This window comes from Zea mays, chromosome 9 (assembly GCF_902167145.1).
Source record: "Zea mays cultivar B73 chromosome 9, Zm-B73-REFERENCE-NAM-5.0, whole genome shotgun sequence".
NCBI classification, from domain to species: domain Eukaryota; kingdom Viridiplantae; phylum Streptophyta; class Magnoliopsida; order Poales; family Poaceae; genus Zea; species Zea mays.
The window spans coordinates 35,678,512-35,705,783 of NC_050104.1; the positions used below are offsets into that span (position 1 = coordinate 35,678,512).

At 45.6% G+C, this 27,272-nt stretch overlaps 2 protein-coding genes across 3 annotated transcripts; one reads left to right on the top strand and one right to left on the bottom strand.

Moving 5' to 3' along the window:
• Positions 1-12,093: 12,093 nt before the first annotated feature.
• On the top strand, positions 12,094-15,600 carry LOC100280120 (Aspartyl protease APCB1). The gene is made up of 9 exons (NM_001153056.2): positions 12,094-12,723; positions 12,980-13,100; positions 13,262-13,473; positions 13,570-13,812; positions 14,364-14,508; positions 14,586-14,671; positions 14,757-14,868; positions 15,000-15,072; positions 15,169-15,600. The coding sequence occupies exons 1-9, from the start codon at positions 12,251-12,253 to the stop codon at positions 15,309-15,311; spliced, it is 1,608 nt and encodes a 535-aa protein (NP_001146528.2). The 5' UTR covers positions 12,094-12,250; the 3' UTR covers positions 15,312-15,600.
• A 230-nt stretch (positions 15,601-15,830) lies between these two features.
• On the bottom strand, positions 15,831-19,813 carry LOC100502506 (Aluminum-activated malate transporter 9). 2 transcript variants are annotated; one of them, XM_020543815.3, is made up of 6 exons: positions 18,101-19,247; positions 17,850-17,987; positions 17,483-17,752; positions 17,159-17,295; positions 16,925-17,071; positions 15,831-16,847 (listed from the first exon to the last, which is right to left on the bottom strand). In XM_020543815.3, exons 1-6 carry the CDS (start codon positions 18,171-18,173, stop codon positions 16,110-16,112), a joined length of 1,503 nt encoding a protein of 500 aa, XP_020399404.1. In that variant the 5' UTR covers positions 18,174-19,247; the 3' UTR covers positions 15,831-16,109. The 2 variants fall into 2 exon arrangements, with proteins under 2 accessions (XP_020399404.1, NP_001183913.1); NM_001196984.1 differs by lacking the exon at positions 18,101-19,247 and adding an exon at positions 19,275-19,813 and having other exon boundaries at positions 15,920-16,847.
• Positions 19,814-27,272: the final 7,459 nt, after the last annotated feature.

Genomic DNA, 27,272 nt, shown 5'->3' on the forward strand with positions numbered 1-27,272 from the left:
TGACGTCGGCTGGATGATAGTACCCCTGTAGGAACAGGGTTATTGGTGCCCTCCAGTCTTCGGTCATGATTAGGTTGACTATACGGTGGCCTTCGCTATCATTAGTTATCTGGAGCCCTTCGGGGCTCCGGACGGCTGGCGTGCCGATGGTGTGGAAAAACACGTCGGAGGGCAGGGGCTCGCCCCTGGCGGCGGCCTTGGCTAAGGCATCGGCCTCCTCGTTCCTGGCCCTATCCACATGCTGCAGGGAGAATCCCTTGAATTGTCTCTCAAGACTTCGGATAGCCGCGAGGTATTGCATGAGGGCGGGGTCTTTTGCTGCATAGTCTTTCTCGACCTGTCTGGCAACTATCTTGGAGTCTGTCTTGATGATACATGTGGTGACGCCGAGGGCCCTTAGCTTGCGGAGGCCGAGAATAACTGCTTCATACTCTGCTATATTGTTTGTACATTTGTCGGATTCCAGAGCGAAGTTGAGGCGTGCTGCATATCTGTGCTTGACTCCGGCTGGTGAGGTGACGACTGCAGCGACGCCTGCCCCCGCATGGCACCATGCACCGTCGCAGTGGATGGTCCAGATCTTCTCTGTGGACGGGTCCGGCTGCGTTGCTGGCCCAGTCCAGTCGACGACGAAGTCTGCCAGGACTTGCGACTTGATGGCTGTCCTGGGCTCGAAGCTGATGTGGTAGCCGGAGAGTTCGGCTGCCCACTTGGCAATCCTCACCGATGCCTCCGGGTTTCTGAATAGTTCGCCGAGCCCTCTGTCAGAAGTGACTCGGACCTTGAATGCTTCGAAGTAATGGCGCAGTTTGCGCGAGGACATGACAACTGCGTAGGCGATCTTCTCCAGCTCTGTCATGTTGCATTTGGACGGTGTCAGGACTTCGGAGACATAGTAAACAGGGCACTGTCTGACTGCGCCTTCGACTGACTGCTCCTGCACTAGTGCCGCGCTGACCGCGTGCGGCGAAGCCGCGACATAGAGCAATAGGGGGAGCGAGGAGTCGGGGCTGGTGAGGATGGCCAGCTTCGACAGGTACTGTTTGAGTGAGGCGAAGGCCGCTGCTTGCTCCGGTCCCCAAGCGAAGTCTTTCGCGCCGCGGAGTGTTTTGAGGAAGGGGAGACTTCGCTCGGCGGACCTGGAGATGAATCTGTTGAGAGCGGCCAGTCTGCCCGTCAGACGTTGGACGTCCCTGACGGACTGCGGAGGCGACATGTCGACGATGGCCTGGATCTTGGTTGGGTTGGCCTCGATGCCGCGGTGTGACACCAGGTAACCCAATATCTTGCCCTGGCGAACACCGAAGACGCACTTTTCCGGGTTCAGGCGGAGTCGTGCATCTCGCATGTTCGCGAATGTCTCGGCGAGGTCGGCGAGGTGGTCCTCCTTATTCTTGCTGGCGACGACGATGTCGTCCACATATGTAAATATGTTTCTACCGACCTGCCCTTCGAGTACTATTCTGGTGAGTCTGGAGAAAGTGGACCCCGCATTCTTGAGTCCCTCCGGCATCCTGATGAAGCAATAAGTGCCGAAGGGTGTTATAAAGCTGGTGCTAGCCTTGTCTTCCTCCCTCATGTATATCTGGTGATAGCCGGAGAAGCAGTCGAGGAGTGACATGACCTCGCATCCGGCCGCGCTATCGACTATCTTGTCGATCCGCGGCAACGGGAAATTGTCCTTCGGGCAGGCCTTATTGAGACTGGTGAAGTCTATGCACATTCGCCATTTCCCGCTTTTTTTCTGCACCATTACGACATTGGAGAGCCACGTGGGGTAAGCCACTGGCTCGATGAATTTAGCTTCTAGGAGGCGGTGCACTTCCGCCTTGGCGGCCTCTGTCTTTTCGTCGGACATTTTGCGGAGCCTTTGCTTTTTTGGTCGCACCGAAGGGTCAATTCCCAAGCTGTGCTCAATTATGGATCGGTTGACTCCGACCAGGTCTAGGGCGGACCAGGCGAAGACATCTTTATTCTTGGCCAGGCAGCAGAGAAGCTTCTCTTCTTCATGTGACGTGAGGTCTTCGCTGATAGTGACTGTCTGCTTGGGTGTGGCCTGATCAAGGGGAACAGTCTTGGTTCCGTCTTGGCTCTGCAACTGTGCCTTCTCATGCTGCTTGTCGGTTGGGCTGGCGGGCGCGGGGACCTCGCGCTGGGTCGTGAGGCAGTGTACGTTCCTCTGACCAGGCACGAAGTCCCGCTCTATGTTGCGCGCCGTCTGCTGGTTGCCGTAGATCGTGATAGCGCCTAGCGGACCTGGTATCTTCATACATAGGTACAGTCCGTGGATGGCAGCTTCGAACTTATTGATGGAGCCCCGGCCCATGATGGCGTTGTACGGATATACCATGTCGACAATGTCGAAGGTTACCTGCTCACTTCGGGCATTGGGTGCTACACCGAAGGAGAGGGGAAGCTCTATTTTGCCAACGGGAAAGGTGCCCTTGCCGCCGAAGCCATACAACGGATTGTCCGAAGGCTTGAGCAGACTGTGGCTTATACCCATGCGGTCGAAGGCGTGGAGGAAGATGATATCCGCCTGGCTGCCGTTGTCGACTAGGACTTTGTGTAGGTCCCAGCCTGCCACGCTGCAATTGATGACCATAGCGTCGATGTGGGGGGCGCTGCGCAGGTCGACGTCTCGTGCATCGAAGGTTAGCGGTATGTGGGACCACTTCGTCTGCACGACTGGGCCGGTGACCGCGACATGGTTGATGCTGCGGTAGTGGTCCCGCTTCTGCCGCTTGGTGTCGAAGTCAGTGCTGGACCCCCCTGTTATCATGTGAATGACTCCGCGATATGGTTGATCGGCGAAGTCTTCCTGCTTTGGGGCATGGGGGATGTTTTGGTGTTGCTGGTGTGGTGGTGGGGGTGGAGGAGGTACGATTTGTACTTCCTGATGGTGTTGGTAAGCGTGGTGCGGTGGATGCGGAGCGGGAGCATGGATATATGGTGGAGGGGGTGGTTGGTAATTATGCGCGACAATTCTAGGATTGTCGGCTGGCTGCGCCCGCGCCATTCTGTCTCTGGTGGCCTTCGTCTCGGGGCAGTCTTTGGTTTGGTGGGCGCAGTCTTCGCCGTGGAAAAGGCAGTAGAACCGGCGCGGCGGCTGCGCGCGCCCTCGGCCCCTGCCGCGAGTTCCGTTTCCGCGGCCCTGGGGGGATATTCCTGGCGACGAGGGGGGTCAGCAGCAGGCTGCTGGTTGGCGATGTTGTGCACTTGCTGTTGACTGCGGCCATCTCGACCGGAGTCTGGTTGCGGAGTCCTCGTCCACGTGCGGCTGGACTGCGGGGCATCTTTGGGCTTCCGCTGCGACTCAATCTTGCGCTGGTGGAGCTCTTCGGATTTGGCATATTTTTCAAAGAGCTGATATAGCTCCTGGAGGTTTTTGGGTGGATCTCTGATACAATGACTGTAGAGGACGCCGGCACGAAGGCCACTGATGGCGTAGTGGATAGCGATCTGATCATCGACGGAGGGCAGCTGTGACTTGAGTGTTAGGAATTTGCGGTAATACTCCCGCAGAGTCTCCTTTTCCAGCTGCTTGCAAAGCGAGAGCTCGGCCAGGGCGTCGGTGTCTGGGCGGTACCCTTGGAAGTTGAGCAGGAACTTGTCTCTGAGACTTCTCCATGAATCAATGGACAGCGGAGGCAATCTGGTGAACCAGGTGAGTGCTGGGCCCTCTAGGGCGATGATGAAAGACTTCGCCATTGTGGCGTCGTCCCCTCCGGCGGATGCAACGGCGACTTGATAACTCATTATGTACTGCGCCGGATCGGTGCTGCCGTTGTACTTGGGATATGCCCCTGCTCGGAAGTTAGCTGGCCAAGGCGTCACTTGGAGGTGTGGCGCCAGGGGACTTCGCTCGTCGAGGTAGTTGACCCCTTGGAATGGCGCGCCGTGCTGGAAGGCGTGGTCATGCTGGGGGAAACGCAGGTTCTCCGGCTGCGCCCGGTGTTGCAGGGGTGGGCCATGCTGCAGGCCGAGGTGGCCTTCGCGCGCGTCCTCCGGTTGCGCGCGCTGCTGGAGGGGTGGCTCTTGCTGTAGACCGAGGTGGCCTTCGCGCTGCATCAGCGCGATCTCGCGCTCGAGGTCTTGGGCCTTCTGCTCCTCGTCGCGTATCATTTGCCGCACCTTGGCTAGTGCGGACACACGTTGGCGCTTGGCTTCCAGTATCTCTTTCTGCCTCTGGAGATTGCGGTTCTTGAGGCGCAGGGCGCGCAGCTGTAATTGTTCCTCTGTTGAGACGCCGAGGACCTCACCGTCCTCGGTGAGATCCGCGCCCTCCACTGGGGCGAAGCCTGGGGGCGGCTGCGATTGTCCTTCGGGCCCGCAGGTGCGGAAGGTGTCGTCTTCGCAGGTGCGGGGAATGTTGTCTTCAGTGGGCTCTTGGTGGGTGGATTGGGTGAGGGCGAGGGCCTTGCCCTTTCTTGCGGCCAGGAGTGCTGCCTTCGCAGCCTCGTCAGCCTTCGGGTTAGCTCTCTTGGGTGCCATCGCGGGTGGTCTTGTCGTTGCACGAACGGTGGGCGCCAAATGTTGGAACTTGCTCTCAGCAGCAAGGAGGCCAACAAGGATGAACGGTAGTGATAACAGGGATACGTGCTCGGGGGCAAATAGCTCTGTTAATGTCTAGCCTCTCACGGGCACTGTGTGGGGGTATTTATAGGTATCTGAGTGCCCAGCGCCACGTGTTAAGGACGCATGTGCCCTCGGATACCTAGTTTATCCCCAGAATATTCCCATAAAGCAGGGTTACAAGCTGTACTTACAAGAATGCCTTTACAAACTAGGCCCGTAACACAACGGCGGTCACGCGGGGCCCGTTACAATGGGCCAGATCACACGTGGGCCTCAGAGCAGGACGAGGCCGTGCCGCGGGGAGACGTCACCGCAGGCCTTCGTCTGGTGCTGAATGAAGCGAAGGGTGTCCCTGCCCGTTTTGTCTTCGTCAAACCAGCGACTGCGGCGAAAGGCGACGAGCGAAGGGTGGCGTCTCTGCCTTCGCCCCAACACTGACCACTTTCAAAACTTGCCCGGTAGGCTGGAATCACCATTGGGGCTAACAATGCATGTATCTTTCATGTTGGAAAAGGCAATAGATCCAAGTTGGATGCACTCACGTGATTGTTAATATGATTGAAGCTGAAAATAGAGGCATTTTGCATGCTCGAAATCGCTTGATTTGATCAATTTGATGATATATTTATATCGATTTTATTGATATGATCAATGGATTTGTGAGAGATTTCAGGCACTACCTTGAGACCACGAGGGGCAACTTCCACCTTAACCGCCCTCATGTTGATCGGCTAGTGGGACAATTGTTTGCGTACAATGTATAGATTATTTGGATAATCCCTTTTCATACCACACGGTAGTATTCGGTTCTCCATTTGGCTTGGTTTTAAATATGATATAATAGCTTCCCTCAAAAAAATAAGAGTTTACTTTGATGCCCTTCCATTAATTATTGTGCCTATAAAGATCCTAATCACCGTTAGGTAGGTGTGCCAAAGTAGAGTGTCATTGGCTATCTTGATCTAACAGGTGGATATAGAACATCTACATGCATAGTAATGGTTGGCTTAACTATAATATAAAATTGGATTTGACACTTGGGTCTGATGTTGGGAGCCAGGGCATTGGATGCCACCCAACAAACAAGAGTCATATAGGTTGTGATGAGCAAATATTGCTTACCTATGTCATTATGTTTCCAGTCGTGATGCTAAATCTTATTATAACTTAGTGAATATGGATCTTGTTCACTAACTATATGTCGTTAGAGGGAAGATGATTGCAAAACATATAGTGGGAGAATCTTTTGTTAAATTGTTTAATGAAATATTAAAGTAAACATACTGGTGAACTTTGCTTTTTTATTTTGATGTAGTTGCGACACCTAATGCTCCTACTGGTTTTAATTTGCGATCGATTCTTGACAAGGAAAAACTCACTGAAATGAACTTTATTGGTTAGTACCATAACTTGAGAATTATTCTCAAGAAAGAGAAAAATGAGTATGGTCTTGGGACTCTGTATCCTGATGAGCTAGCAGAGAATGCAAGTGACGTTGACTGAAGCATTTATGAGAAGCAAATTGATGACTTATTGAATGTTAGGTACCTCATGCTTGTCACCATGTCCTATGAGCTTCAAAAAAATATGAGGATGTACATGCCCACACTATGATTGTGAGACTATGTGGCATGTTCATTTACTAAGCAAGGGTTGATAGATATGAGATCTCCATGCCCATATTTTCATGAAAGCTAATTGAAGAAAGTCCAATTAGTTATCATGTAATAACGATGCTGAGTTACATTGATAGCCTTGGCATGCCTGGTTTTGCTCTCCGTGATGAGCTAGCTATGGATATGTTCCTCTAGTCTCTCCCTCCAAGCTATGGGTCATTCATTTTGAACTTTCATATGAATAGCATGGAGAAGACCTTGGTTGAATTGCATGGGATGCTTAAGACAGTCGAGGAGAGAATTAAAAAGAATTCTAATCATGTGATGCTGGTTTACAAGGATAGCAAGAAAGCTGAAACACTTTATGGATGGAAAGTTCAAGGACAAGGCTAAAGATTATATATAAAATCCAAATGCAGAGTACACGTCCGACCCATCTCCTAAAGACAATTGCTTCCATTGTGGGGACTTGGGCATTGGTCTAGGAACTACAAGAAGTACTTGGAAGACAAGAAAAAGAAGGAAAGTAAGAATTTTACTTTTGGTATATATGTAATTGAAATTAACCTTGCTATTTATTCTAGTGAATCATGGGCATTTGATATCAGATCGATGAACCATACTTGCAAATCATTATGGGGACTAAAAAGGACTAGAAAATTTGAAAGAGGCGAGTTGAATATGTGTGTTGGCAATGGAGCAAATGTTGTTACACTGGCCATCGACACCTATTATTTATTTTTACCCTTAGAATTAGTTTTGGAATTAAATATTTTTATTATATTTATATTTTGTGTAAGAATATTATATTGTCTTCATGTTTAGAGAAAGATGGTGGTTATTCATGAGTTAGTAGTTGAAAAAAAATGTTGTTCCATTTATTCATGAGTTACACTATTAAACCAAGGTTCATGACAAAGAGGGCACACTAACTTTGGCTGCTACAACTTTTAGTATCATTGAGACGTGATGTCGCCAGTGCTAGCCTATCAAAGCAAGTGGCCAAACGGTTGGACCTAAGAGTTGTTATATTACAAGGTTGATCTGACCAAATTTCCTGAGACGAAGCAACTCATCATGAATCCCAAAGGCCTTTGTTTGGGATTAAACACCCATTGTATAATTCTGCTAGAGCTACAAAAATAGAAATGATTGCCTACAATATTATTAGCAAGCACATGCACAAATGTGACCTAGTCCAAGAACACACAACTTATTGTGTTTTTCCTATTAAGGATGGATGGTCACTATTGAAGCTTGATGATGAAGATGAAGATGAGATGAAGAACAAGACTATCAATAGGGAGCTTATAACAGTTCCCTACCAATTTTAGCCCTTTGGCAAGTTCTTGAAACCTTGTGATAGTTGTCTTTCCACTATTGACATAATTACCAATGGGATACTTGGCCATTATATAACAAAGGAGGACAAACTTTTAATCGAATTTTTCAGCATACAAGGAAATTGGAGGTACAATCAAGTCTTTGAAGCGTATGGGTTCAAATACCTAGATTATTCAAACCTTGCCAAGGATGACAAAAGTGAGGTGAAAAGGAAGCACGAGGTAAGAATGATAAAGAAAGAGGCGAATCATGAGTTGAAAAAGCAAAATTGCCTTAATGCTAAGAAGGGGCTGGTATGCTAGGGAGGATCATTTGAACTGTCGTTGCTGCCTCACTACCTATGGTTGTGGGAGCCCAAGACATCGTTGTTGTTTCTCTCGCTGCATACACAGTGCTAGCATACCCGTGCTATAATGTTTTATCCTTGTACATGTAGATACAATGGAGACATTGTTATTGTTACTATTGATCAGCGACGAACTTGAAGAGCATGGATGAACGTGTTGTTGCTGCTGGTACGCGAGAACGTACAACTACTTTACTACATCGATGTGCTCTTCTTCCACAGTGTTGCATATCTAGTGGTAATGGTCCATAATTCTCTACTTGTGTGCTATCTTAATTGAACATGGCAGATATGCTAGTGCGCACTACACATGTTCTCCTACAACATACTCCCTCGATTCCAAAGGAAAGATGTTTTTACCAAATTCAGTGATGGATTTAATGAAACTATTTATGTGCCGTAGATGCTGCTATGTTTTTCTATAGTTTGGTCACACTTTAAGAAGTTGGATTGGACTTTGGATAAAACCAAAATAACACATTAAATTTTAAAAGGGAGTACGTAGAGAGCGAGAGGAAAAAAAATATAGTCACACACGTTCACCTCCGAACTAAACAAGTAAACAGAAGTAGGTGAAGAGAATGTTTTGTATACTGAGTTCTTGAGAACCAACGGTCATAGCCACTCCAAACTAAACAATTTAAATTATAGTCCACTCCAAACTAAACAGTTTAAATTATAGTAACTTTTGAATCATTAGAATCTTGATTGTGAATGTCATAACTGATAATATGAAATACGGGATATTACTAATTCAGGTTGTTTGGATTCCTAAAATGGTAGTGTTGGATTATTGTCCATTGACCTAGAGTCTTCTATTAATAATAGCTTTGAGGTGGATTATAGCATTCTATTTATCTATTGGTTTTGGATTATTACGATGCACCTCACAATTTCGGAGTGTTAAGAGATTATCCAAACCTATATGCAATACTTCGACCTCGCATGAACCCAAAAAAAGAAGTTCTATAGTCTGTTTCGTTTTGCCTTTTTCAAGTGCTAGCTAGAAATGAACCGCATAAACGAAGAGGCACCGAGTTTAACGGAGACGCGATCACTGAATAGTCAGAGATCAATCCATTTGTGTTTCAAAACATATAATTTCAGAACTTTATATTTATAAATTGGATACATGGCATGGATTTTCCAACCCAAAAAAGGTTAATAGCATGAAGACTTCTTGCCGCCAATTATTAATCATTTAATCTTAAAATTCAACGGCTCTTTTTTTAGAGACAGTTGTAGGAATATATGCGTGTGTGTGAGTGTGAGCGCGTACATGTTGAGTGTCTATGTCCGTACGACAAAAAAACTATGTACTCATATGTATCATGAAAGGGTAGTCAATTGCAAGGTGTCGAGAAATAGTGGTCCTAATAATATAATAATGATGACGCTCGATCGATGGTAATGACGGGTTCATATAGCTGCACACCAGACTGTACAAGCGCAACCAACCAACCAAAAGTCCAAAACCAAGTTAAGAACTCAAATACTAGGGCTGCGCATGCGTGGGTTAACATGAATTTGGGTCAGTTTTTGACCCACCCATTTCTAGACTGGTTTATATTATGAGTTACTCGGTTCCAACGATACATACTCCTACAGCTTATTAGCGGCATATTAGCGGGAAGGACCTGATGTCCTGATGCATGCAACGAGGGTAGAAAGAAATATGACCAACTTGTAAAAAAAATAGACAGCTCTTTGCTAAAAAAATAAAATAAAATACCTTTATAGTGTCAAAATTGCATTGGGTTTGTCATTATTTTCTACACATGCAGAGCAAGTGCATTTTTAACAAAATCGTTTAGGAAAACGACTCCTTTTTTTATTTGACGTATAAGACAAATGTCCATAGTGCTCACAATATCAGGCGTAGGGTCGCGAACCTGACATGGATGGCAGGTGCTGGGCAGGGAGGCGACAACGAGCGCTATAGAGGGGCAGGGCGTGATGCAGAGAGGGGGGCACCGAAGAGGGACATTACCGGGAGCTGGGGAAGAAGCCGCTTGGAGTTAGTTTTTTCGGGTGCGACTTCTCCCGCAAATATGGCTCCAACTGTTAATTGCTCTTTCTTGATAGCTGTTTTTTTGGCACCATTTGGGAGGGCTCTTGCAAGAGCTGGAGCTGGTTTGGAGCCCTCCCAAACATGTCTATAGTAGAGAGCAAGGTTACAAAAACCAACGATAAATCGTCTGATTTCTCGGAACTGTGGGACCCGAGGACATTTTTCCATCCGTTTTTTTTCTAAATTTCGTTCCAAATTTAATAAGTTTGAAAAAATAGGAAACAGAAAATATGATAAAATACTAGATGTTTTTCTAGTATATCTCATAATTTTATTTTTGTTTTTCAAATTAACCATCATTTTTGTTAAAAACAAAGAAAACGGGTAGAAAAACAACGAAAACTATAAAAAATACCGGTTTCTCGTCGAGAAATCTCCGAAAAACTGTTTTGTTTGAATTTTAAAACATAACCCGGTCAAAAAATTTGGAAAAAAACGACAAAGACTGGTTCCCCGGTAAAATTTGACGGTTCCAAAAATGGTTTGTCGAAAAATGATTATTTGAAAATTTTGAATTAAAAATGCCAAACCAGTCCGTTTTTCCTGGTTTTTACAGTTTTTCGGCGAAATTCCGAAACCTGGTGAGCGGTATTTAAACTTAAAACGGTAAGGTAAACCGTAGTAGGTAGAGAGCAAATGATCTACTCCATCCGGATAGCTTTGGTCCTCCTTGGTTAAAGGTTTTTTTTTTCTCGAACGCGCAGGAGGACTGCACGTCATTATATTAAGAAAGGAAAAGGTCCAAGAGGACCAAACTACAATGCCCGTAGGGCAAACAGAACACTTGACCACACTCTAAACCCTGCTCATAATAGCAGGAAGACCAAAACTTGCTAGCTGCTTAGCCCCAGCCCTCTCCCAACAACTTAACTCATTCAGAAATAAGCTTTTAACAAAACACATGGAAGGGTTTACACTATCAAAAACAGCTTTGTTTCTAGTCAGCCATATGCACCAAGACCCCAAAATAATGAGACTGTTGAAGCCTTTCTTTCTGAATTTGGGCACCTTCTTAAGCGCCTTCCTCCACCAATCAGCAAATGAGATTTCATCAACAGCAGGAATGAGATCCCCAAGACACAAGGGAACAAGAATAGCATGCCAAAATTGCCTGGCAAAACTGCAAGTACACAAAAGATGTTGCACTGTTTCCTGCTCTTGGTCACAAAGAACACAAACAACCGGATGTTGCAGCCCTCTCCTCCTTAGTCTATCAGCAGTCCAACACTTATTCCTTATCGTCAGCCAGAGGAAGAACTTGCATTTTGGGGGAGCCCAGGATTTCCACAAACGTTTCCATGGCTCAAACGAAATTGAACCCATGAAAAAAGCCTTATAGCAGGACTTTGAGGAGAACATCCCAGAAGAAGAGTGCATCCAAACATGTCTGTCAGCATCATGAGAGAGCCTAACGTTCCCCAAAGTATCCCACAACAACAGGTATTGCTGCAACCCACTCAAGGAAAGAGCACCACGAATATCACTGACCCAATGCCAATTATCCAGAGAGCCTGTGCCACCGTTCTAGAAGAATACGCCTATAGAATATTGTTTCAAACTTCAAAGGTATACGTATACTATTCGGCCGTATTTACTGAGAAGTTTGTACATACTAGTATATTTCCATAATTGTCACGCCGTGAAAACACCCCAGCGCATTAATTAATTCTAGAAACATACGTAGCTAGTCCACCACTAACTAGATGGATTGCCACACCACCAACAGCAAACATCACGCTGGTTTACAGCTTACAAGTGGCCACGACAGTGACAGGCAGGGAAGCGCCGTGCTCGTGCTGCGCATCCATACGATGCGACGCATACGGCCGCAACACGCGCGACGAGCGAGAGAGAAAGAGCAACGGGACCGACCTCTTTTTTTTTCCTGGGCAACTGAATCGCACGCGGAAATCCCCGTCATGCCCCCCAGAGGGACCACTAGCGGCCCCGCCCCGCCCCGCCCCCACCTCGCGGCGGCTCAAGTCAAACCGGGCGCGCTATACCTATAGCCAGCGCCATCCGCGACCCGCAGGCAGGCCTCAGCGGGGTCGTCGGGACTCGGGACTCGGTCCTCGGATTCGGAGGCGGACCAGTGATATACCAAACCCAGGCCGCGAAACAAACCAGTCGCCGACCTCCCTCCATCCTTCCCTCTCAGGCACGCAGCTCGCGTGGCATTGCGTTGCGCGGCCTGCTTCTCTCCGGTCTCCACCGCGCCGCGATCGACAGCCCGGCCAGCGAGCTCCTCTCCTCCGCCTTCTCCTCTTCTACCGCTCCCGATCACGCGGCCGCGACATGGAGGACGACGAGGGGAAGAAGCAGCACCAACGGATCATCCCCAACGCCAACGGCCACGTCATGATCGTGGTCCCCGACGACGCGCACGCGCACGCGCTGCCCGCCTCCGCCTCCGCTCCTCCTCGTGACGCCGACGGCCCAGACGAGGAGAGCGGGGACGAGGAGGAGCGGACGCCGGCGGGGGCCACGTCCTCGCTGTGGCGAGCAGCGGTGCTGGCGCTCGCGGCGCTGGCGCTGGCGGCGGCGGCCTACGCCTGCCTGTACGCGGGTGGGGACGACGACGCCGGCGCGGCCTGGCGCCTCTTGGAGGCGCGGCGGCAGGAGGACGGCGGCGACGACGAGCACCCGGGCGGCCGCACGTCCTTCCTGCTGCCGCTCTACCCGAAGCCACCACGCCGCGGCGGCGACGACTGGCCGCAGAATTCCACGTTATTCCCGCACTCGCTCGCCGGCAACCTCTTCCCGGAAGGGTACGTGCAGTGCAGTGCAGGGCGCTGCTGCAAGGATTCGGTTCCGTACTCCGTAGTTGCGTCCTCCGTTCCTTTCGATGTTGTTTTTAGTTTTTACATCCTCTCGAACAAAACTGACCGGGTTTCTACGAATTTGTTCTTTCCTTGTTGTTTAATTTAACTGCCTTTTTGCCGGAGAAGGACTGCGTCCTCCTTTGTTATTTATTAGCATCGCATTGTTTCCCATTCCTTTTAAATGTTTACCCCGTACGTGCAGGCTATACTACACCGCTATCTCTTTGGGCAGTCCTCCAAGGCCTTATTTTCTTGACGTCGACACTGGGAGCCACACAACATGGGTCCAGTGCGACGCGCCGCCATGCGCGAGCTGTGCAAAGGTATGCGCATAAAGCTTCAGCCACATGCTCGACGACGATGCTCTGCTTTACTACGATGTTGTTTGTGGCATGACGAGCTTAATAATCGGTGGAAAAACACGAAGTCCCCATTCCAAAATTCTTTAATCCTGTAATGAAAACATTGTCCGATGTTGTTTCAGGGAGCTCACCCTTTATATAGGCCCGCAAGGACGGCGGATGCACTTCCTGCCAGCGACCCACTTTGTGAAGGAGCCCAGCATGAGAACCCAAACCAGTGCGACTATGAGATCAGCTATGCCGACGGAAGCTCCTCCATGGGCGTTTATGTAAGGGACAGTATGCAATTCGTCGGCGAAGATGGTGAAAGGGAGAATGCAGACATTGTGTTTGGGTATGGGCCAACCTTCCAATATGCATGTACAATAGCGATTGCTGTTGATTACCACTTCGTTTAAGAAATTAACTGCCGTTTGTCTTCCACATACAGGTGCGGGTACGACCAGCAGGGAGTTCTTTTGAACGCACTAGAAACCACCGACGGAGTTCTCGGCCTGACCAACAAGGCACTGAGCCTTCCTACACAGCTAGCCAGCAGAGGTATCATTTCCAATGCGTTCGGCCACTGCATGTCGACAGATCCCAGCGGTGCTGGTGGTTACTTGTTTCTTGGCGACGATTACATTCCCAGGTGGGGAATGACTTGGGTCCCTATCCGCGATGGTCCAGCAGAGTAAGTTGCCCCCACCCCCCTGTCGTCCTATGGAAAAACCATTTCAGTTCGTGTGGCTGTCGTTCTTTTCCTCGGATGTCATGCACCGTTTTGAGCAAATGCGATATGCTTTGCTTGCAACGTATCCTCAGCAATCCTACCCTTTCTTGTCACTCTCCAGAGTCCAGACTCCAGACCCAATCCATACAAGGGGGAAAACTATCCACCTGCTTTTCTACTGTCTCCATAGTATCACAATGATGCTACAAGTTTGGTCATTTTTTATTCCCTGAGCTGCATGCTGTCTCTACTCAAATCACAGATATGTACTGTAGTTGCCAAAAAAAACAGGTGCAACAAAATGCCTCTTTTTTTTTAGCCTGAGCACATATGCAGCCCTTCTATGTGGTACATACTGTAGTTGCATCAGTTCCTAACAGCATACCAGGGACTCTTCAATGTGGCATATATGGAACCCTTTCCTGTGAAACAAAATTGCACATGAAAACGCTGCCATGTAAAGTTTACATAAAAAAAATTTAGGTCGTGTGACTGATACTTGCAAGCTTCAGTGATGTACGCAGAGCCCAAGTCAAGCAGATAAACCATGGGGATCAACAGCTCAATGCGCAAGGGAAGTTGACTCAAGTGGTCTTTGACACTGGGTCCACATACACATATTTCCCAGACGAGGCGCTTACAAGATTGATATCTTCGGTGAGTGTCGGTTCTTCTATCGATTGATGGAATCACAAACACCGGTCAGTTCTTATGTTTTCTTTCTAACTTAACAGCTGAAGGAGGCTGCATCCCCAAGGTTCGTACAAGATGACTCGGACAAAACACTTCCTTTCTGCATGAAATCTGATTTTCCAGTGAGGTAACAGGATCGAAATCTCTTAATTGAATATACCTTTTCTCTCTTTTTTTTTTTGCTAAATTGACAGCCATTTTTTTTTGGTCAGGTCTGTGGAGGATGTGAAGCATTTTTTCAAGCCCTTGAGTCTGCAATTCGAGAAACGGTTTTTCTTCTCCAGGACCTTCAACATCCGCCCCGAACATTACTTGGTCATCAGTGTAGGTTCCCATCCCATGCGATGTTTCTTAGTACATCTGATCGACACCACACCACATACTCCGTTTCCTCTTCGAGGTACAGCTACAGCTACAGCGTCATGGTTTTTCCTGATATGGAGTATTCATTTCAGGACAAGGGCAATGTCTGCCTCGGGGTGCTCAATGGGACAACGATCGGTTACGATTCAGTAGTAATAGTCGGAGGTATTTGGTGGCCGTTTTTTTCTTGGCAGAATTTCGACTGCACCATTCTGTTCCTGCGAAATTTATTTAAACCCGTATCGCCTATTTCCTTTGCAGATGTTTCTCTTCGTGGGAAATTGGTTGCTTACGACAACGATAAGAATGAGGTCGGGTGGGTTGATTTCGACTGCACCAACCCTCGCAAACGAAGCAGGATTCCTTCCTTCCTGCGACGAGCGTTGCGCAACCAACTTCTGTAAATACTGGCTACTGTGAGACTGGCTATGCTTGTTCTTATTACAGACGTGCTATTCCGCGTCTGAATTCTGAAACTGCCATGGAACCCTCCTATAATCGTCGCTGTAATCGTGTGGAGGGATGTAACTACGAGGTAGTAAAAAAGCGGTTACAGGACAGGAAATAGTGGAAAGGTAGATAAGCATAGATAGTATATAGTCAAAAGAGGTCATGTTTGCTATGTTGTAGAGATCTCTCACTTTTTAAGACTAAAGTGGGGAAGCATAATCCATAGCAGTTCATTTAAAAAAATTGGCTGGAGCACTGCCATGTCATAGAGGCTGGGACAGTTGTGATACTTCTGATTGGTATTCAGTTTCATCAACCATTTTCTGTTCGATGGAATACTGTGACGAGGATTCTAATTCGCAAGACAGTAGTCTATACAACCCTCGTCTATATATACATTAAAGACAACCAAAACTAACGAAGAACAAGGTATCACAGTGATACAAAAAGACAAGATCAAATTTCCTGGTGAGTGCAAAAAAATATATGAAAAGCTGGCTTTTCACAGGATATACATACGTGCAATCAGTCAGGGCGCTGAAAACACAATACAGCAGATGCAGAGATCAACATTTACCAGATTGATGATTTCTGTAGCTGTAAACTGAACTCCAGCAATACAACTTGCAATCATCTGATTGCACATTTACAAGTTTAGTGTACATTCCGTACCCCCAAATTAATTTTAAAAAGGGAAACTGGATGCCAAAACAGGATCCTTAGAGTTAGCCTTCACAGGATCCGTGTCAACTCTAGAAACCTACAAATTTGCACAGTTTATCGAGAAACCTAACATTACTTGTGCTAACTGCAGTAGGCTCCACCACAGGATCCTTAAAGTTAGCCTTCTCACTCAACTCTTCAAATGCGTTAACAACATTCTGTAGTCTGGCAACAAACTCAATCAGGAGTGATGCAAATGTAGCCAAGGACAAGGCACTCGCGCTTTCATATGTTTGGGAATCCTCATCTTCAAGTGGTATGTTTGGATGGAATGATTTACGAGCAGGCCAAGAAAGTGCTGGCTTAAAACCGTCAATTGTTGACGCTGAATCATATCTGCTCAGAAATGAATTTGCAAGAAAGCTCTTTGACTGATGCACTAAAGTTTGATCAACTATGGTAGGTTCCAGCCCTCCATTGTTGTTTTCTTTGGATTTGTTTTCTTTTTCGACAGCACTGGTGCCATCATCCTTGTTTTCTTTGTTCTTGTTTTCCGTTTCCACAGCACGGGTACCATTTACAACTTCTTTGATTCCTTGAGCTTGCTTGCTAGCATCCCATCGTTCAGTGTTCACCAGAAGATATGACTTCTCATCAATCTTTTTTTGCAGCTCTTCAGCTGCCATGTGCACTTCGAACAGAATACCTGAAGAACTCAGCTTGGTCATTGTCTTAACTCTGCTTCCGAGCTCGCGCAATACTTTAGCTCCTTCCTGTCCCACTCTTTGAATCTCTGCAGAAAATACTCTTCTGCTTTCTGGTGGTGCCTAATGTCCATAATATATTTGTTTAGAAAAAAAAAGAAGAATCTCAACAGTTCGTTGTTGACATTAAATGGACAAACCTGAATTTCTGAAAGAATGCAACCATGTAATGCCATTACTGCAAAGGAACAGTGCCTCAATGCTCCACTAACTTTGGTGAAGCTCCTCCAAGGATAGTTCATTGTTTTGTAAGGCCCATGGGGTGGCTCCCATATAGCAAAGCCAAGCTGAAAACATACTAGAAATTAGCTAATCAAATTCATCAAAATACACATGGCAGACTGTTGATTGTTGAATATGGAACAAGCACAAACCAGGGTTTCTTCCTGTGCTGATGCCTCAACAGCTGCCCTGTACCCACTATATACAGGATCATCAGATGCTTGATACACAAGTATTTTTGAAGGAATCCTTTCATATTCCATGCATCTCAGATATCCATCAACACAACCTAGAGCAAATGTTCAACGAACCATATCGAGCATATAAGACCTTGATGTCATTAGTTTGGTAGATTTGGCAAGAAATAAACAAATCAGATGCACGTATAATCGATAGCCAGTTGACCAAGGACACGAAAAAATAACATTTCCAACATTGGAAATACTCTGAATTTTGAGCAGGATGCAAGGTCATACCTTCCAAGGATTTTGCAACACCAGTGAAATTCTTTGCTATCAAGTTATGCAAATCCTCTCCCGCCCAGATTGGGTAGATGCCTACATTGATTCCAAGACTGACAGCAGCACCAATAGCAATCAATATAAATCTGCTTGTAGCTGTATCAGTGAATTTCCCAGTGTTGTACCCAGAGACCATAACGTAACAGAATGTCAACAAGAACACACGGAATCCATACTCATACGGCTTCATCTTCGGATGTAGCTTTGTCAATGTTGTGAAAAAGGCTACCAATATAAACAAGGAAAATTGCACTTTAGATATATTCATAGGCCGCTTTGAGAGAGAAAAAAAATCGATTGCTCTCAGAATGTAAGTGCTTACCAACAATAAGGATGCTTGTTATAAGAATAACTTCCTCCAGTTTTCCCAGGTGTTTGGACAATTCTGCAACTACTAGAGCAAAAGCTCCTGCGGTTAGTGTCCCCAATCCCCGATTAAACCCTTTGCTTAAGGTTGCACCTGCATCACAGCACTGATTCGAATCAATTACAGAATATGTGAAAAAAGACAGACCCAGCGCCAGAGGATCTAACATAAGTGGGGGTCTGTGGAAGGGATAAAACAAGGCAAACCTTCCCCTCCAAATACAGAGAGGCTGTCGTATGAACAAATGAATTTGCAGGTGTGCACAGCAAATGGAATCATCTTCTCCAGGTTGAAAACTTACTGTGTAAGGGTCTAAGTAGTAGTGCTAAGCAAAAAAGAAAAAAAGCAAGTACCTTAATAGACCAGTGACAAAAACGAAAGGTATAAAAAAAGGACAGCTTCCTTAGTGGCACATAAAAAGAAGCAATTGTCTATGTTTTTTTTAACTTTCTGCATCACAGAAACAACCTACAACATTTAACAACCAATCTTACATTTTCTTCCAAAATTTATTTCTTTAGTCCATTTGAGTAGTCATTGTTTTCTGAGCTCTTACATTAGACCTACACAAAAAGGGTTTCCAAATAACTTTGATGATACCCTTTCTTTAATAAGAAATTGTGACTGAATTAAAGTTTAAGGTATGATAGTTTGGACTTTGAAGATGTCTCAAGAAGCATCTGCCCTAAATTTTTAAGAAGTTGTGGTCCATCATCATTATAAATGTAGTTTAAAAGTTACACATCCCACTGCACACAGGTTTGAAATAAAATATGCCAGCCAACAGCATAAACTACGCAAGCATAATTTCTTAATCCATCTACCACCTGGTCTTCAGCAATGTCAAAAGCCGCTCTATCACCAGGTCTTCGACAATGCCAAAAAACAGGGGGCCACGTTCAACAGATGGACAAAATGGAAGACGAGTTTTCCTGTCTCTGCACGGAACAACTGATTTGCTCGGTCACCTAAAAGTGGACCCGTGTTGTACATTGCTGGGACTACAAACCTAACATCTCTAGTATCATTACCCAAAAAGAAGAGATCTCACAATGACATTTTTGAACTGGCAGGCCCGCATAATTTTGAATGCAACGGCAGTTGCTGATCTGCAGATCAGATGAAGATTGGACGGAACTGTTTATTCACCGCTTCGATTTAATACTATATTACTATATATATATGGACATGCTCCAAGAACTGATGTGTCGGAACAGAGACGAGGGCAGCACAAAGATGACAGCAAAAGTTGAAGGCACGCAAGAGATTTGACAAAAAGGAAGGAATTCCAATGAAGACTGAACAGTAGAAGGACCATAGCAAAGGCGACACCTTGAATCTAACCCAAGCAAACCCAGAGAAGTAAAAGGCGGCGCGCACCGATGCTGAACTCGAAGACGACGACGACGGTGAGGATTGCCCAGACGGAGTGGCTGACGATGTCGCGCGGCTCCCGGAGGAAGACGAGCAGCGAGATGAGGGCGAGCGCGAGCGCAACCTTCCCCGCGAACACGGGCTTCCGCGGATCGGCCCGCGCGAAGGCCCACAGCTCCGCCACCGCGCCGCACGCCGCCCCCCACCAGCGGGCAACAACGCCGCCAGCCCGCCGGAGCAGGCCCTCCTTGGGCAGCTGCTCCCCGTCCCCGGCGATGCCGCCCTGGGAGGTCGTCGGCAGGGTCCAGGCCGAGGAGAGCAGCGGCACCGCCGCCCCGCGCTGGTCCTCCAGCGTCGACCACAGCGACCCCAGTCGCGCCGGCGACGCCGGTGTTGCCGTCCGCGCGGCCGAGGCCACGGCCATTGAAGCGATCGGCGGAAGGTTACGGTTTACGGCCTTACGGGGGGATGGATCGGCCGGTGGGGCCTGCAGACGATCCCGAGCGAATCGCAGTACTGGGATTGTTTGGTCAGGAACTCAGGAGTCAGGACGCTCGGGTTTGGCTTCCCGGAGATGTGCAGACTGCAGAGAAGAGTGCAGTGCGCTGCTCTGTCTGCTTACCGTGGCTGCGACACCTCGACTGTTTGTATCGGGAAAATTGCTTTTTTTAGTTCGTTTGTCGGCTGAACAAAATACATCGTCATTTTCTCGCGCTGGCTCAGTTATTCACATGTTTTTTAGACCCAATAATTCTAAAATGTGACTTTTACCGTCTGCTGCTGCTTCGTTCTTGGCCACCCAATGGCTCCGAGTGGCATCGCTACAACCTCAAGAGAAAGGTGTAATACCCAAAATTCTATTTTAGAATTTATAAAGGGTTCTCTAGAAAGTTTGACTTAAAATACAAAAATGCATGTTAATAGATTCCTTCCTTTATAAAGTATATCTCTAATAAAATAAATAAATAACAAAAGAGTTTTGATTTATTAGAATGGATTACCCTCTTCAAGGGCTATATAAAATATTTTTTAATATGTTAAAAGCAACTCTTGATAAATATATTATATTAACGTTTTCTAGATTAGAGAAAAATTAATATTTAACTTTTTGATGTACTTCTGATCTGTATATGCATTTAAGAGTGATAAAGTTCTAAAATAAATAACGGGTGAGAATTTTATTTACATTAAATAAACGCATCTATATATATGAAGATAAATAAAATAAACCTTGCATCACATGTTGTTGTTTTGGTTGCTGCATGATAATCTTGTGAATCATAACTAAATGGAATTTGAATCCAAATTGCCACTTTGAAAGAGAGAAAACAAAACAGAAAATAAGTAAAAGAAATGGATGAAGCTTTCTTCTGCGTGGGCCAAATTCTCCTCGTCCCGACCTAGTATTGCCGCTTCCTCTCAAGCCCGTGTGCGGGCCCATTCTCCCCCATCACACCTGCACTGCGTGCGCGTGCATATCACTTTATAAGGTGTAACCATCTTTTGTTTTTGTCCTATAATATAAGGCATGTTCTCTCTAAGCATACGTACCTTAATGTAATAATATAGAGAGAATTAAATACATTTTTTGTCTTTAAACCAGAGATGGTTACATCTTATATATTGAGAGAGAGAGAGAGAGTAATGATCAGCACATATTAGTCCATAAATTTACATATGATCCCTACACTCTTCAAAAATTTAACCCGCAACCTTATTTTTACACCCGAGCCCTCACTTCTATTATTGTAGTTGCGCGCAAGTTCCTAGAATTTTTATATATGCCCCTGGAAGCTATTTCTAATATAAAATAAATACTAAAATAATTAGGAAACCTGTAAAATTCATATCTATGATGTTTTAACCCTGACTTGGTTCATTCGGGATGTGTTAGCTTCGTAATAAAACTGCCCATGCATTGAGGAGCATAAAGAATGCCACAATGAGTTTGTGAGAGGTGTAGATCGTCGTCTCCTAGTCAATTATGGTTGCAGAGGATCATTGTCATCATATGATGTAATTATTTAGCTATTTTGTTCAGAACCCCTATTATATAATAAAGATATGATATTGATTTCTGTACCATGAGTCATCATATGTGTGAGACTTGATCCTAGCACAAATTTGAGACGCGCCTAGATTTGCCCTTGAATCTGGGTGTGACACAAGGTACATGTCTTCAGAATTGCTTTGTAATATATCTCCATGTTGAGCACTAAAAGTGCCTGGCGGCGGATAGTCCACGGTCCGGACGGTCCGATGTAGCGGTGCGGACTGTCCGTGCGTGCGTAGAATCAGTTAGGGTTCCAGATTTCTTGCAGGATTTGTTATCTAAACCTACGGGATTAACTCGAGAACCGACTTGTAATGGGTCCAGACCTCCACCCTTTATATAGATGAAGGGGTACAACCGATTGAACCCCCCACAATCCATCCAATCAACTCTACTTATCATTTTTACCTTATGCATTAGGAGTAGCCCAAGTTTAGGCCTAGTTTAGCCTTCTTCTACCTTAAATCTTCACCTCTCTTCGGCTCTATGTCAACTAGAGGCATCTTGGGTGGCCTGCTAACCCGTAGGCACACCCTAGGAACTCTCCTCCCTAGGCAGGGTGGTGGCTGAACAAATCAGCACTAGAGATCTAGTGTAAGAATACCTAGCCAACAGGGTGTCTCCAACGTTGAGTGAATGGAGTATACCGAAGCTGAAGGGAACAAGGAAGAAGAATGAACTTGTTCGATTGCCCTATCGCTTCAAATTTGAGAAACAATTCAAAGAGCCTTGCCAAGAGTGGTTAGAAATGATAGAAACTATGTGCAACAAAATTTTGGGTAATTATACCAAAAAAGAAGATCAACTGATGACTGCAGCCTTCGGCACCCGACCAAAACGAAGGTTGAATCAGGTAATGGACGCTTTAAACTTTGAATACCCTAACTATGAACGACTAAGCAAGGGTGTCGAAGGTCCAAAAAGAAAGAGGGTTGTCAGTGTTCTGAGCAGACAGGCTGCTAGGATGGTGAAAGAGGATGAAGAAGCTCTAAAAAAAGAGAAAATCCAATCCTGAGCCAAAGGTGACTATTTCGAAGAAGAGAAGGGCTACAACTCCGGAGCCAAAAACAGCTGAGATAGAAGAAACTCCTTCAACACCTTCTGCTGCTGAAGTAGAAGAAAATTTAAAGGTAATGACCGAATCCTTACCTATCAAGCTGCTAAGTCCACTAGGGCCGCAACTGACGAAGCTTTTACAGAAGAAGGACGATCCTTTGGCAGCGAAGAAGGTGGTTGGGCCAAAAAAGCGAAGGATTGTTACTGTTATGCAAGCTATTGAGGAAACGCCACCGCCGGCCTCAGCATCAAAAATAACTCCAGCTGCCAAAGTTGTTGCTTCTGCCGAAGCTGCAACTACCAAAGCTACCAACCTAGAGAGTACATTATCTGCTATCGATAAGGTGCTCTTGGATTTGGCTGCGGAGGAGACTGTTGCTGCTGTAGAAGAAGTCCTGGCCACAGTGCCTAAAAAGGGGAAGGAAATTGCTGAAGATATTTCGGAAGAAAAAGGCTTCAACTTTCAAAATATAATTGGTCAAGAATTATCCAAGGCTGAGAAGGAGGAGCTTCAGGAATATGCTATATCCTGTGGCTACTAGCTAGGAGCGATGCTCTTCGGCGGAATTAACGAAGAAGTCTTAGGATGTATTCGAGATCGAACAGGAGCAAAGATTATCAGCACTCTGTCGAAGAGTGTTGGTTTTCCGAAGCTTGAAGCTGACATCAGCAGCTACCGAAGACAACATATCGTCGACAACTTATTCTATTCTAATTTTAAGGTAAAGTTTTTTCCTCAACTTTTTATTGTTTTACGATGAAGCAAAGATTTCTGATGAAGGTTATTTTGCACAGAGTATGCTGCTAAGCAAAGCCTTGAGGATGCAACAGGACCTCGAAGGTAAGAAGAATGAGGTTATAATTGAGGGCTTGGAAAGTAAAATCAAAGATCATGAAGCTGTTCTTGAAAAGAAAGATTTTCTTCTTCAAACAATGGAGGGTTCATTGGTAGAAGCCCAAGCCAAAATTGCCAGATTAAACAGTGAACTCCTCCTAAAATCAGAAAGCTTCGAGCAAGAAAAGAAGAATTTTGATGCGAAGCTTGAAGTCGAAGTCAAAAAAAGTTCGAATTTGCAAAAATCCTTGAGGGAGCTTCAGGACAAATGCCTAAACTTCGGCAACCGGTGCATGCAACGGCTAAAACAGGTCTTCAACTCAGTGGGTGCTATTCTGAAAAATCTGAACCTTCGGTTGAAGACCTGCCAAGCACCTTCGAACATATTGAGGGCAAAGTTGAGGCGCTTGACGAAGTTATAGCTGGGCATGGTGACTTCTGTGCCCTACTGGCTTCTCACGGCACAGCTATAGCCTTTATGAAGGTTGGTTGCACGCATGGAAAAATCGTAAACAGGCCGAACTTCAGCCTATCACCAGCGGATTTAACTGACATCCCCAGCTTGGCCCGAAGCATTAGCAATAGATTCATAACAAAATTTGGACGAAGGGTGGGCGGAACTTAGCTGGTGACAAAGCTCGAAGTCATCTTAAGCCGGTATTAAACTTGTACCTATTGCTTACCTTCTCCTGAGATTTCTATTTACCTTATACCGCTTTGTTATGTACAGGATGACGAAGCCGAAGGTCAATGACCCGAAGCTTGACGGATACTGATGAAGCTGCTGCAAAAAGCTCTAGAGAAATTTGAATTATCTTTGTAAAAGATATTGTAATTTAGGAATCAAACATTGCTCTGTAAATTTGTCCATACCTTGTAATATATTTTTACCTTTCCATCCGTGTATGAATTGCTTTGATGTGGACGAAACTTGTACTTTTTGAGCCGAAGGCGAAAAACACCTTCCCTTCTTTTCGTACACAACGAAGCATATCTTTGCTTCTTTGTACTCATCGAAGCCTTGTCATCAAAGCCGAAGCATCTGTTTGTACTCTATGTTATGATGATGATGATCCTACAAATGTCTAAATGAATGTGTATGAATGCAATGAATGACGTGATGTAATGTGCAAATGAATGTCAAACACACGCATACGAAGCCACACCCAGACTCTACATCCCCTCAGGAACATCTTTTGAGTCTTAAGCTCTGCATCCCCTTAGGAACGTCTTTTGAGCTTCTTCACCTTCTATTTCGGTGGTATAAGTTCTGCATCCCCTTAGGAACGTCTTTTGAACTTCTTCGCCTTCTATTTCGGCGGTATAAGTTCTGCATCCCCTTAGGAACGACTTTTGAACTTCTTCGCCTTATATTTCGGCGGTATTTGGCTCTGCATTCCCTTAGGAACGACTTTTGAGCAGAAAACTTACGCTGCGCTCTCTTAGGAATGACTTTTTGTAGCTTCGTCGTGCTTTGCATCCCCTTGGGGACGACTTTGGGCTTCTCCCTGCTTTTTTTCTTTTTTTCTCTCCGCACTCGATGGTGCATGCTCAAATTTTACATTCTTTTGGGGGATTTGGCTCTCGTGGAGCTAAATAAGAAAGGAAAAATTACAAGCCACTACAAGAAACTGGTTAAAGAACGTGGGTGAAAAACCGTCGAACTTAATGTAATAGGTCGTCGAACTTACCGTAAGAACGTGGGTTTACCGACGAATATAGCCCACGGCGATTTTTGGACGAACTTAAAGAATTAAGTTCGACGGTCCCCACGTTCTTAACGTTAAGAACGTGGGTACCGTCGAACTTAACGTTAAGAACGTGGGTACCGTCGAACTTAACATTAAGAACGTGGGTTTTTAAGTTCGACGGGGGCCGTCGAATTTTGTCCCGTAAGTTCGACGACACCCACGTTCTTAACATTAAGAACGTGGGTACAGGTGGCCGTCGAACTTATGGGTCCTGCGTGAGTCGGCGCGGGCTGCCCATTAAGTTCGACGGTACCCACGTTCTTAACCTTAAGAACATGGGTACCCACGTTCTTAACCCTTTTCCAGAAAAAAATAAAAAAATACATAAATGAAAAATTAGACACATATAATAACACATGCAACACAGAATATCACATACAATACAATTTTCAAACACATGGATATATACACATATCACAAATTCACACAAGTCCAAATACATAAGTTCACAAATTCACACAAGTCCAAATACATAAGTTCACAAATTCACACAAGTCCAAATACATAAGTTCACAAATTCACATAAGTCTAAATACATAAGTTCATATCCATAGTTCTCATTTTTAGTTCACAAGTTCAAACATTAGCTCCATCGCTCTCGATCAGGACATCGGATTGTTGTTCGTAGCTCCACCACTAGAATTGAGACATCTGTCCGCAAAGTCAGCGTGAGGGGGAGGAGTCACTTGATGAGAGCCGGAATCCTACAAAATAAACCAAAATTCTCATAAATATACAACTGGCATTAAATCACATGTACACCAAGATATAGGAAAGCATGATAAACATAGCGTCCTTTTCTAAATAAATATAGGAAAGCATTAAATCACATGTACACCAAAATTCTCATAAACCAAAATGATCGAGAGGTACAAGAAGGCACACGCCGTTGGCTCTTCCTCTGGCCCCCCACTCTTAGAGCACAATGCCCAGGTACTGATACAAACTCATGCCAGCTATATATACCTTACTGTTTCTCACAGTAAAATACGGTGGTCATTTGATGATATCTACAATTATTTTTTCATACACGTACTGAAGCCAACCATGGTTACTGTTTGGAACTGAAAATTATTCCAACTCTTTGCTTTATCTGTTGAAGCAATTCTACCAGCAAGAATCCGCAAAACCGCGCAACCAGATCCAGATGCTGCAAAACACTAACAGGTAGAGCCAGGAGCCTTGTGCGGTAATTTACTTTCTATATACTACTGAGTACTGGCAAGAGGAATGCAAGTGACTACATGGAAGAACGTACTGCCCGTACGCGTGTTTTGATTATTTCTCTCCCTTGTGATTGTGAAGGCACTTGGTCAGTGACTCTGTGGGAAACTTGTCACTCAAAGAGCTGAAGAAGCTGGAGAGCCGCCTTGAGAAAGGCATCTCTAAGATCAGGTTGACGTTGCTTAGTTCAAATTTAAACTGTATAATGTCAAATATTAACAAACAGAGGGAGTATTTGATTATTTATACAGTACGTATATATGACCATTAATTGCTTCCCGAGATGGTTTTGTTTACATAATTCTTCGAGTTCTGATGTAAGTAACTATGAGTTCGTGATGGCTAGGTTGTTTATTTGTCAGACTCTGATTGCTGAATTCTTGTTTCAGAGTGAGCTGCTGGCTGCCGAGATCAATTACATGGCCAAAAGGGTAATACATACATGTTACCTACATGCATAAACCTCAGACGTCATTCATTTTAGCTAATCCTATCTGGATTCATTCGTTTGCATCATATCCTATCTGCAGGAGACTGAGCTTCAGAATGACCACATGAACCTCAGGACCAAGGTATGATTGCTAAAATGACCACATAAACCAAAATGAGCAGCCCTCGGATGCATTCAAAGTGTAGAGCCAAGCTAATGTATGGCTGACATCAACCTGCAGGACCCAAGAACATGCCCTACAGGCCACCGACCAGAAGATCAACCTGCAGGACACCAAGAAGATGCCCTACAGGCCGCTCAAGTGCCAGTCCTGCTGCCCAGGATTCTTCTGCCCAGGACCACTAAATTCTTGGCAATTTTAAATCGCCTAATCTATCGCACAGCGGCATCCAAGAACAATAAAGAACACGGAATGAGCTACTGGGCTTCAGATCTGATGATCCATTAGTACGGAACAGTCCGAGGTAAGGATTCTGTGTCATTAGAAATGTAACTCAGCAGATTGTGAATGCAAGAAGCAGACTCAAAGTCCCAGATCATCTGTTTAGATGCGCCTCAGCCATGCAAAAACTTAGATGAGTTGGGCAGATTGTTGGGCAGATTGTTTAGATGCGCCTCATCCATTAGTACGGAA

What these genes read in the sequence shown, in the direction of transcription:
- LOC100502506 (NM_001196984.1), bottom strand. Translation starts at nt 19,692, where the DNA reads ATGGCCGTGGCCTCGGCCGCGCGGACGGCAACACCGGCGTCGCCGGCG. An exon ending in AACAAGCATCCTTATTGTTG is followed by an intron (nt 17,753 to 17,849) that starts GTAAGCACTTAC and finishes TTATATTGGTAG; the next exon opens with CCTTTTTCACAACATTGACA. An exon ending in GCATTCTTTCAGAAATTCAG is followed by an intron (nt 16,848 to 16,924) that starts GTTTGTCCATTT and finishes TATGGACATTAG; the next exon opens with GCACCACCAGAAAGCAGAAG.
- LOC100280120 (NM_001153056.2), top strand. Translation starts at nt 12,251, where the DNA reads ATGGAGGACGACGAGGGGAAGAAGCAGCACCAACGGATCATCCCCAAC. An exon ending in AACATTACTTGGTCATCAGT is followed by an intron (nt 14,869 to 14,999) that starts GTAGGTTCCCAT and finishes TATTCATTTCAG; the next exon opens with GACAAGGGCAATGTCTGCCT. An exon ending in TTCAGTAGTAATAGTCGGAG is followed by an intron (nt 15,073 to 15,168) that starts GTATTTGGTGGC and finishes TTTCCTTTGCAG; the next exon opens with ATGTTTCTCTTCGTGGGAAA.